At 45.2% G+C, this 12,533-nt stretch overlaps 1 protein-coding gene across 1 annotated transcript in view; it reads left to right on the forward strand.

Annotated features, from left to right (window-relative positions):
* Positions 1–12,533, forward strand: part of gpc5a (glypican 5a) — a 132,872-nt gene that overhangs the window by 66,909 nt on the left and 53,430 nt on the right. Inside the window, exon 6 of the mRNA XM_062527508.1 lies at positions 11,291–11,411. Coding sequence (XP_062383492.1) covers positions 11,291–11,411 — 121 coding nt within the window. The remainder of the gene's footprint in view (positions 1–11,290; positions 11,412–12,533) is intronic.

The raw sequence follows: 12,533 nt of genomic DNA on the forward strand, positions 1-12,533 counted from the left end.
TAGCAACAGCAGGAGAATAAGGATGACTCGAGCACTTAATTATTAATTCCAGCTGTTACTGAAATTAAGCTTTCGGATACCGACCGGTATCTTGAGAATGCAGCTTCTTTGCAGTATGGCAAGCATATAAGGACAAACGACCACAGTTGTTGTCGTGGAGGCGACAGGGGAGATTTCTATCAGATGACCTTAACCTCTTAAAAACAAAATCTGATGGAGAGATCGATTTTTCCCAAATCACCCCGTGGCATTTCTTATTTGCTCCCCCTCCCTCTTGTTCTTCCTATTCTCTTTGTCTTCCTCTGCCCGTCTTTTTAAATAGATAAGAAAATACTGCTGAGCCATTTATGTCGTTTGTTTTCTTTAACTCTCCATCCAGGACTTTAAAATGCTCAGTATATACAGACATGAAGAGACTGACAGTGCCGAGATACCAAAGCAAAGGGCAGAGAAAAATAATTGGGAACAGACTCTGACATCTGTTGTTTTAATTTGGGCCATCCACGTTGGCTTAGTTCGCTTTGATGAAGACAAAACGTGGCTGAGCATACGGCCTCGTCTCATCCTCGACACATGTTAATGAACCAGTCATGAACTTGGCCGACCAGTCGAGGATTAGCGATAGGCAGCATCAGACTGACCTCTTGGTCATGCACCCTGGATCCCCCCAGTGAAAACACTGTGAACTATTTTTTTTGTTGTTGTTGTTTTTATCTGAAGTCAGACAACTCACCCCAGAAGACCATCGCTTGACTGGTAAAAAAAAACCTGAACACTGTGCTGAACACGATTTGCTTCCAGGGTATAATAGAAGGAAGGTTAACGTGTTAATCAGGAGATTTGTTTTGTTGCTTTTTACATTTTCACTTCCCCCTCCTCTCACTCTCTCTTTCTCTCTCTCTCTCTCTCTCTCTCTCTCTCTCTCACTTTATCTCTCTCTCTCTCTCTGTCTCTCTCTCTCTCTCAGTCTTTCTCTGCACTGTATAGCCTCCTCAAGTTCTTCTCATTTGAACCTTTAATTAGAGTTTGTTTACCGGGTACAAAGCCTACTTCACAACCGCAGCTGCGCTAATGAGATACTGGGGAGAGCACAAAATAAAACATAACCTCGGGTGAAACAGCCAAAGCTTTAGTTTCTCCTTACGCCAAATGATGTGTGCTAAAAATAAATAAATATATAAAGCAAATGAATCAGCGCACAAATAAATAATTCCATGTTAACTGTTGTGTCACGCACGTTTTTGATTTATCGCATGCCCTTTTTGTAGGGGTCAGAGCACTGTTAATTAGCTTTTATCAGCTAGCAAGAATACTGTGCAGTGGTGACTGGGTTACCAGGGCAGTGAGAGTGTGACACTTATCCATAGGATCACTCACTGATAAGCATGCTGGCGAATAATATGGCACCCATGTGTTGAGTATTGCTGCGCCTGATTAAGTAGGGCCACACTGAGTAGTGTCCGTCAAATGGGATTCATTGGGTTGTAAGGGGGGAAAAAACGAACTAAACGGTGTCTGAATGTGTCTGTTTTTTTGCCTGTAACCGGTATTGCACATAACTCTCTCTCTCTCACACACACACACACACACACACACACACACACACACACACACACAGACATACTGTAGAAATTAGCACATTCATAGTAATAATTTAGAATGGCCAAGCTACTGCAAGGTAATTAGATACGGAGAACAGACAGAGTAGTCGTGGCATGGTACATTGGAAGGATGAGGGGAGGCATGAGAGCCACTGGTCCAGTGGAGTGAATCATGGCCTCTCAGCTTCTGAGGTTCGGTGTCTAGCCACCGAGTAGACACTCTTTGTAGTTCTGCTACGGCAGGCTGATGGGGTCAAGTCTAGGCATGTGGGTCCTCTCGGATGACTGGTAAATATCAAAGGCCTTTAAATTATGACACTGCACCTTGCAAGTCCTGTCAGACGCGGTAGCAAAGGAGATGAGACAAGCCATCTGTGAGGATTATGGATAAGAAAACTCTGCGCGTCACGCCAAAGCTGCATAGGGAAGCATAGTAGGCTTAGTTTGAAGGTGCGGTAAAATATTGTCTCTGTGTTAATAATAGCACAGGCTTTAAAATGAAGATACATCGCTGTGTTCTCTGTAGAACTTGATATTTACATTATATTATCTACTGAGTCACCCCCCTGTAACTTTCACACTTTCTTAGACGTTCCTGGTGCAAAGTAATTAAAATGGAATTGTGAGCTGCAGAAAAAAATAGAAATATATAATTAAACAGCACAAATCCCAAAAGCCACACGTTTTAATAAGTATTACTGCATCCCCAAATCCCATGCATAAATAAGAGGTGTAGTGAAGCCTGAACAGCCTACGTCCATCCGCAACGCACCTGTCGAAGCGCGGGAGCGAGGGAGTTACCTCTCTCTCTCTCTCTCTCTCTCTCTCTCTCTCGCCGTCTCTCTCTTCCTCTCTCTTCCTCTCTCTCTCTAATGAAGAGCCCTTGTGTGAGTTTGTTTCCCTGGTAACGGCCCCGGCCCCCCGAAATCAGTCTTCCGTGATTGTCCACATGAAAATGACTCCGTTGAGATGCCATGCGGAAACATAAATACAGATAGGGACAGCAGATCGGGGCCCGGGAAAGCTGCAGCTCCACTGAGCTATAAAATTGACTTGGAATCAATACAGTTGCAGATACGTCAGGCGAGACAAGATGTATGATCTGGACATTAGAGGAAAAAAAGGTAGGAAAAGCAGTTTGCGGCTACTGCAGACGACGAAGGACACTGGGGGACAGTTCTGTGGGCTCGTGATGGGACCCATATGTTATGTATATGACTTTATGATAGTGCTGCTCATTGAACCTGCTGAATTTCCCTTGAGTTGATGATATTCCTAAACACAAGAGATTCTCTGCTAAGAAAGGCACACTTTCCTCTCTGGTCGTTGCCCACTAAGAGGCTACATGTTATATCTATTTTGCCCTAGCACCAAGGCTATCGGCTATTTAATGGTTTTGTAAAAAGACATAGGACAGTAGGATACTTATCTGATACCAATATTCTATTTTTTATTAGCTCTCCCTCTCACTGCTGCTCTGACAAATACTCTTTCATTTAAACTTCAACACTTCAACTTGTTCAGAAGAAATGTCTGGAGGGTCCAGCCCTTTGCAGTTAGTGTTAATGTTTTTTTTTTTCTTTTCTGACATCGTCTGCAAATGGCAAACCCTTCGACCACCGGGGAAAAGCAGAAAGGAGGTCCAAGAAGGAATGCTGGAAAACGTATCAGGCATGTTCTCGGCGAGCTGTGTCCCAGTAGACGCCGCGGCTAGTGGTCCCTTTACATCTCGGAATCGCGTCGATGGGAGGCGCCTGTTTCTGAGGACCCGCTGCTTCCCTAAAAGCAGACACATAAAACATGCCTGTCGGAGGCTCGTGAGATAGAGCAACACTGGTAGGAGCGTGGGCTTGCTAAAGTGATTCTATGTGAAAACAGCGCAGGCACATGGTGTGCGAATTAATGGATTCCTCCATTAAAAATGCAACTATCCAATATCAGACCGTAAAAAATATCTTCTTTTACATCTTAAAAATTGGGGCTCTCATATCTTTGCCGGTTTAAAGAGGAAAAAAGGGAAAAAAAAGAGTTGATACTCCAGCTAAACATTTTTAAAACGTATAATATATCAGTGGAAAAACGTTGTTCTGAGCTAATGATGAATAATGGCGTTCATAGGAAGAGTAAATAATGAGGGCAGCAAACCGCCAAATTCCAGGGTGGCACTGTTTGAGTTTGTTTAGCCTGAGTCCGTCTGACGCTGTCTGCATATCTAATTAATGAAGCATATTTATTTTTCTGGGTCAGAGAATTTCACTGCTGGCTTGCCTGTGTTTTTTTTTTTTTTTTTTTTTTTTTAAGTACCATTTTGTAAAATTGACCAGTACGTTGGACTGCTATGTGGTTTACTTTGCCTCACAGGGCTGCTGGGGTGCGACTTCTGTTTGTTGGCTCCCCTGAAGGTCCACACACACAGCTTGTCTGGTGGACCAAGGCTGAAGTGTGTGGATGCAGAGACAAGTGCCGATCTCGGAGGTGGAGAGCGATAAGCTCCCTCTCTTCTCTCTCTCTTCTCTCTCTTCTGTGTGCTTGGATTGCAGTCATCTCCTCCAACCAGCACAGCAACAGGCCTTATCTCGCCACCAGTCAACACATACCCCCTTGCTGCTTTATGGGAGATTTATCTTCCATTGAGGTAGAAATAAGAAATTACCAGAGCTTTCTTGCTGAAATTGCTCTGCACCACTAGCTTGTATGTGGGAATGGATTTGGTGACACCACACTGCTGCAGTCCTCACTGCGGGTAGGGTCTCAGTAGGACCGTTCCCTCTGCAGTAAAATATCCTCTCAGAAGGTGCCTGATAGCTGCTGCATCGGATGCAAGTAAAATTTGGTTATTGCTGTTTGACCCCTTTTGCGGAATGAATTAATCTACTGTTTGAGCCGGGAAACTTGCTCCCATTGCAGCTACTGTATCTCACAAAGATGACCACTTACTTCAGTAAGCAAAGTTCAGCACTCCCTGTACACCACACCGACCGCACTGCATTAAGGTAGGCTTATTCTCACAAACGATGCCAGACACTATTTCACGACCAACTTTAGCAGCCCATTCATTTGGATACCTGAGGCGTTATCTAGTTTATAGCCTATATGGCCATTTTATAGGAAGGCCAACTGTTTGGCTAGCAGCAGTCTAAACAAAACAAGTTTGAAGCAGTTGCCAATGCTGTGACTGCAAATGCTAAATCGCACTGCTGTGCTGTCCAGATCCATGACAGAAAATACATGATCAGTGTACTAACACTGTCTGTCGGATTCTGACAGTTAGACAGTGTGTAAGGCATTCATTAAAACAACCATTGATAAGGTGTTCAATCACATACGGCTATGTAATATTCACAGTATGTAGCGGCATGTCAGACGTGTGTCATGAGCATGGTCAGTAGTCAGTGTAATGCTGACTTCATTTCCTGAGGAGAGTCTAACTTTGTATCCTGCAAGCATGTTCAGTTATTGCAGAGAAAAAAGATAAATTGCTGATTAAACTGTTTGGCACAGACATTATTTGCAAAATGGTATTTCAGAACAATAAGGCCTGTAACCCTTTTGAGAATAGCTGCCTAGACAGAAAATCATTACTAAGATAATGAAAAAATAAATGTCTGTTTGGAGACATTCTGTATCATTCTCTGAGCTCAAGTGAAAAGAACTAAACTCTGTGACTCCTCTTTACTGCTCGAGGCTTAGAATGGTGTATTATTGTGTTAAAAGACACTTTCAACTCAGATCTAAACGGAGATGTGGTTTGCTGTGGCTTGTTTCTATATTGAATAGGCCTGGAAGATTGCAATACTTACTGCATTGTACCTTTTCAGTTTGAAATGTCACGGCATTATGTGCAATTCACAAAAGTGAATTGTGGTGGCTTGCATTGAGTTCTCACCCTGTGACTTGAGCATTTGTGAAACAGAAAGGCATTCCTAGATGCACAATGAGAGACGATTCTGTCAAAAGTGGAATCTTCTATCTGTCAGAACGCTCCCCGACAAATCAGAGCGGCGCGTACAACAGGCCGAGGCCACACTTGAAATTCTCGGGGCGTTTTTTTTTTTTTTACCGGTTGCTTGTCTCACCGCGTTCGTCCCGGGCAACAGACATCCCGTGCCCGTCTCCACCCTCTCGACTCAATCACCCCTCTGGGGCTCTTGTCATAACACCGTATAACTCAAAACGCTTTGCCAGCTCCAATTAATTTGCAGACCCCGTTGGCTAATGCCGCAGTCCTTGTCTGGCACACATCAATACAAAGTTATGGCTCACGGGCTCCCACTGATTACACTAGCTAAATGTAGCACCAGGGGGGCCACAATGTGTGTCTCACTCTGTTTGTCGTGCAATCCTTGGTAGGGAATATTAATTTCTGAAAGATATGCAAGCTGTGCGTGCGTGTGTGTGCGTGTGTGTGTGTGTGTGTGTGTGTGTGTGTGTGTGTGCATGTGTGTGTGTGTGTGTGTGTGTGTGTGTGTGTGTGTGTGTGTGTGCGTGCGTGTGTGTCAGCATTCATCACATGAATGGAGGAGCTAAACGTGGTGTCGTGTTGGGGTGGTACGCGTCTTTTTGAGCCGTGATCCGTAATGTTTATTAAATATTTGAGTGGAGTGTTTTTCTTCAATCAGATGGCGGGTGTTTGGATAGCTGCTGTCGCTTCCACTTCTCCCCCTCGTAGGCCTTTTCCTCGCCTCCAGCGTTTGCCGAATGGCAAATATTGCGCGGCAGGGTAAGATGAACGCGGCACGTCACAGATATCCGCCATTGTCTCCGTTATTCAATTTTCAATTTTCCTCGTCACCTTTCGTGGAGATTGCATTCAATCACGGCGCGTCATTTCCCCCTAATTAACATCCCCATCCTGTTGCATTTGCCAGGCAGAATGTCGCCTCATTGTGCTAGCGTCGTCTCGGCCCCCAGGGTGCATTGCTGCTGTGCCTGCCGAGGTCATTACGGATGCGCCTAATGGGACAAACAGCTGCTGGAGTGATTTGCTGCGTTTTGTTTTGAATTATACCAGCATCACAGAATAGGTGAAAATGATCATCCATCGCCCACGATTTCGTTATTTTTTTGTTCTCTTTTGTCTTCGGTTCTCTGTTTTGTTGTTGGAGTTTTTTTGTGACCTCAGCCACTATACATGATGTGGCTTTCTTGTTGTTGTCATATTGATTTCTCAAACCACTTTCGGTTCTACATCTTTATGTTCATTTGATGTAATAATTCATGAATTTACTTGAATGTGCTTGCCGTTTTATTGTACCCTGATTGTTTTCTTTGTATTCATCTCTGCCTGTCTGCAGCACCAAGTGATTTGAAACTGTAAGGGTTAGGGTATGCCAAGCTCAAAAGACCTTAGGATTATATATATGCGTATATATACACATATACAGTACATGTATATATTATATACATATATTTGATTTTGGCCTATAAATGTCTCTAATGTGATAAAGATTTTCAGTTTGAACTTTGTTCTCGTACAACTACTGGAAAATCATATCCCTACTTTTTATATTCTTGGTGCATTTTTTAATCGGCCAAGGACACATGCCATGTGAATCCCTGTATTAAACCGATGGAAAAATGGGAAGCTGTGCATGACGGATCTCATCAGATCTGCCCGCACCTTGAAGCCCGAGCCTGTTTTCTCGGAGGGTTCAGATTTGCAATGCGGGCTTCAGCGTCCCGGGCGAGTCCACCGGCGCTGGCTGCGAGCCCTGTCGCTTGGCCGTAAGGTGTGTGGGCTGCTGCATTATCAGTGCGGGCTCGAGTCCTGACTCACCTAATTGCGGGGGAGCCAAAATGAGAGCTCTTTTCGCATTGTTTTCACTGCAGACTACCCCCTGGGAGTGGAACGCCGCTGATGTCTCTCTACATCCTGCAGAACCGTGAGATTTGCCACACCAGCAAACACTTTCAATGGACACAATTATCCCTGCAATCTAATCTAAAATAGACTCCAACGACGAGGCCCCCATCCCATTGAGCATTGTTTTTTTTCCCCCTCTCTTTTTGTACTCTTTAACGCTCGCTTGCTTTCTGCTTCTCTCTTCTTCTCTCTTCTCATCCACCTGTCTTCCTTTGCTGTGTTGGGACTGCATGTGCATCATGTCGGCGGCCGTCACGCACACACACACACACACACACACACACACACACACACACACACACGGTAATCTTGTTATGCAGAAGCGTTTGGTCGAAGCTGTCGGCCTGTCGGCTGATGACTTCCCATCTATCTGACAAAAGAGGACGCTTCTCGGAGAGAGAGCGAGGCGTGCGGCGGAGCATCGGTACGCCGGGGCCCTCTCTCGCCGTCTCCTCGCTCTCTCCGCTCCTTTCTCTTCTCGGCTGCCGAGAATCACTCATGCTGAGCGCACTCGCGCGTTCCGTTAGTTGCCATTCCCATCACCCCCCTGGACTATCTCTGCGTGGGCGAAATAAATGTTTTACTGTACCCCGTTTCCACTTCACAACAAAAGGCCCCCAAGACCCGGGTATGTAGAGAGAGATAGATTGCATAGAGATGAAATGAGATTATCGTGGGGAGAGAGAGAGAGAGAGAGAGAGAGAGAGAGAGAGAATGAGAGGGAGAGAATGAGAGAAAGGGAGAGGGAGAATGTGAGAGAGAGACCGGAGACAGCGAGAGAGGCCATACTCATTGATGCACCCCAATCTTTAAACTGTCGCCGTGATCCGTCAGAATGCTAACCAGAGCCTCTCTCTCAGCGTGAGCCTGGTGTTGGGGAATGTTCCATTTGAATGGAAGACAGAAGCAATCTCTGATCTATTTCTCTCGTCTTTTCTTCCAATAGATTGGAAGGATGAGGGGAGATGTAACAATGGCACACATTCAGTATGATGAATGTTTCCACATGTTCTGTGTTTTTCATCATCTGACACCTTTTAAGGAGCGGGCTTACACTCTCCAGCTTCCTCCCACCCTGTGAGACTCTTTGTACTGTAAGCATATTATGAAATATTAGTGGAATGCCGGCAATGGATCCCATAGGCACCATGAAATATGGGACTGGCTTGAATGAGTTTCTGTGTGTGTGTGTGTGCATGTGTGTGTGTGTGTGTGTGTGTGTGTGTGTGTGTGTGTGTGTGTGCCTGTGTGTCATGTGTGCATACAGAACTTGTTAATCACGCACACCAGTCCCATTTTGTGTGCACTTTCCTGGACCGCAGTAGAGCTATTAAAAAGTCCTGCTACAGGCATGGATCTCATACAGCGTCTACTGTATGCCAAAGCTCCATTGTTGAATGAAATACAACTCAAAGAGCAACAGGCTTGAATGTTTTTGAAGTGTCATCACATCGCAAGAGTTATGGGTGCAGCTTCTGTCATCACATACCTGAGTTCGGTCCACTGCTGCCTACACAGGGCTTTGCTCAGCTAGTTCGGCCTTTCCTCCTCCAAAATATTCCAGCTCTGATGAAAACAAATGGGACGTGTGAGCGACTAATGGACATTTAAGTCATGGTCTGGCGCATTTACACTCGTTGGAAATGGGCACAGATGGCGGAGGTATCATTTATCCAATGTGGGCATTAATCAATCCATGCCACGGCCGGGCGACAACGAGCCCGTCCACTGGGGAAGTGACTCGTTCTCCATGTGTCCAGATCAGATGATTGGTGTGATATGCTGACCATACTTATCAGGCATCCAAGCATACTGTAAATATGCACTAAATCAAGAGGCGTGTTGTAGTGTACTAATTGTTTTCACACATATGTTGTTTCACCACCCGGGTTCATTTTTTTCCCCCGTGGATCTATTCTTTTTTCTCTTTTCTTTCACATACTGGATCTAGCAGTACATGAGCATAAACAAAGCTGATATGACAGATTGAAATCTGAGAAAAGATGAATAATAAATTTAACTTTTCCACTGCTCGCAGTGAATGGACAATCGCAACAGCTTGCGCGGATTGGGCCCTGTCAACCAATCATGTCATGCACACACCTTCTGTTTTCTGTCGCGAAGACAACATGCTCGACTTCAACTGTGTCTGTGAATAAATCAAATGAAGCGGAACCGAGACATAGACTGTGTGTGTGTGTGTGTGCGTGTCTGAGTGTGTGTGTGTGTGTGTGTGAGAGAGAGAGAGAGAGAGAGAGAGAGAGAGAGAGAGAGAGAGAGAGAGAGAGAGAGAGAGAGAGAGAGAGAGAGAGAGAGAGAGAGAGAGAGAGAGAGAGAAGAGAAGTGGAAATGATACAGGGCGAGAATTAGAAAAATGGAAACACAAGTGACACGGAATGAAAGAGTGAGTTAAAGGGGAACGGAAAGAGCAACTGAGCAAGGGATAGAGAAGGAGAGGAAGAGGGAGAGAGAGATGGAGAGGCGAAGTCGTCGAGGGTGGGGGACATTTGCATTCCTCTGAAGTGACACCCCCCCCCCCCCCCAACCCTCCTCCACTCTCTCTCTCCCTCTCGTTCTCTCTCTCTCCCCCTCTCCCCGCCCGGCGCTGACTGTTGGCAGTGCGATTGAAGAGCTGCAGAGAGACGGCGCGCGGAAGGTGACAGAATGGCTAAGTGACAGCTCCTGGCTGACTCTTCTCTTAAAGCCCTAAGCAGAAATCAAAGCAGGTACTCAGGTACCTTCAGAGGAGAGCTTTCTCCTGGAGCTGAGGTGGGAGGCGGGGGGGGGGGAGTCAGGGGCGCTAGGGTGGTAGGGTGGCAGTGTGGGTGTCAGGGGGTATGAGTCGTTTCCGCCTGTGCCTCCGTGTGCAACGAGCCAGAGTTTATCCCATCTGCTGGGATGTGAACGGAAGCCGAGGGTTCTGCGAGGATGATCAGAACTCGGGAAACAATGTAGAGGGATGGGGAAAAAACATTGACATGTTGTAAATGTAGAGTTTTTAACAGGATGACATGTTGTAAGTGTAAACTTTTTAAAGATAAACATCTGAAGGGCAGTTTTGATTCCTCTGGTTCTGTATGACATGCAGCAAGGATAGTGTTGAGATATTTAGAATAAACATGGGAACAGTTTGAATTTAGCTCTGTTCACTGTCCTTCACTATCTGAAAAAGTGCAGTTTCCTAGGGGCTGAGCACATCAATCCAAATTCACAGGGAACACAGGAAATTGAAAGCATATTTTTTCATATAATTTGTCATGTCCCTGCCTTCTCTGGAGGGAGGTGTCTACCATTTGTGTGAAAATGCAAAATTTGGTTTTAAACATCATATAACACTTTCCACAAATGTCAGCTTCTCAATCGTATAGCCGTGCACATCCATCTCCCGTTGGCCATAAACTAATCTCTCACTCTTTAGGGAGCCCTATTGTTTTATAGGGGAGCTTGAGTTATGAGTCTGCTACTTCAGGCCTTTACTCCGCAGGCTTGTTGCTTGTCGGAGTCAGTGGCACGCTTCTAAATCTCCCCCCTTGGTTCATCCGAGGTAGCGTCGCAGTCGCAGACCAGAAACAATGTGCCCGGATTGAATTGAATTCAAATCCAAACACCCACTTGTTTTTTTTTTTTTTTTTTACTCGTCTACTCTTCTTTTCTTCTCCTCACTCTCTCTCTCTCTCTCTCTCTCTCTCTCTCTCTCTCTCTCTCTCTCTCTCTCTCTCTCTCTCTCTCTCTCTCTCTCTCTCTCTCCTCTCCCCATGCCTCTGTTACTGACTTCTTGACATTAATTCTCTTTTTCCTCTCTCTCTTTTCCTGTGAATTCCCACAGCTATACTCTCCGCGTGGTGGGCAATGGGATTAAGGCTCAGACGGTAAATCCCGAAGTCAAAGTCAAGGGATCGGACCAGGTCATAAATCAGATCATCGACAAACTGAAGCACATCAATCAGGTGAGTCTTAACAGTGGCTTCTGTAACACAGATATTTGGCCCCGGTGCAGTGCATTAATACAAAACGGTTTTGCTCATGCATTATAAAGTAAGCAGAGACCGGAAGGGGAAAATGTTGTTTTCTTGCTTTGTAATTCCATTGTGAATAGGTTTTCTGACTCGAAGGAGTGCAATGTGTAAGCATTTTAGATACAAGTTGAATAGCAATATAATGTTATACATTATGCCATTGTTTGTTCTTCCGATGATGGAAATTAGTTCTTTTTTTCTTTTCTTTTTCTTCTGACTTTTTACTCTTTTCGTAACAATGCTCAGAAGCTGACACAGGCTTTTTTTGTGAGTGTGGGGGTTTGGGGGAGAGGGCTGGGATTAATTCAATCAGAGAGAAAATTAGTTTATGTTCTTTTTAATCTCCCAATGTAGTGCAAAAACATATCAGCAAGATGGCCCTTGGGAAGTGCGAAATCAATGAATACATTTTTAAAAACCCATTTCAGCCTTTTTGCATGCCAGGGCTTTATGGAGCCATCGCCTGCCGTTGGCCAAATCAATGTTCTTCCACCCCTTTAGCAGTAGCCACATCCTCCTTATTTGTGCTGCTGTGGCTGTATTTGATCTGCCTCGTTTATTCTTTCCTTGTGGAAGATTAGCTCAAGGAGACATGATGATGGGAGTGGTGTGGCGGCATCTCAGCAAAAAGAAAGGACTTTCCGTCACATCCAAGCGCCTCCTTCGCTTGAGTGTGTGTGTTAGTGTTAGTGTAAGTGTGTGTGTGGGTTTTTTTTATTGTTTGTTTTTTTTTCTGCAATGCAACATGCGGGAAATCTGGACCCACCGTCCCGCAAGCTTTCACAGGATGACGCCTCTGTGAATGAATTACAGTCATTGGGAGCTGCTGTGAGCCTTTGGTTTGGTGTTGATAATATCACACACACACAAACACACACACACACACACACATACACACACCCCACCCTACCCTACCCCCAGCACGCTTAATCATAATGATTACTGGAACGCGTAGAGGACTTCTGCTGGGGATGTCAGCATGGAGGCTAAACTCCCCGGGGAAATCTATCTGCGCCGCGCAGAGTGCCCAGCGCTACGTCACTCGTGCAGCTA

This window comes from Sardina pilchardus, chromosome 23, assembly GCF_963854185.1.
Source record: "Sardina pilchardus chromosome 23, fSarPil1.1, whole genome shotgun sequence".
Lineage (NCBI taxonomy): Eukaryota > Metazoa > Chordata > Actinopteri > Clupeiformes > Clupeidae > Sardina > Sardina pilchardus.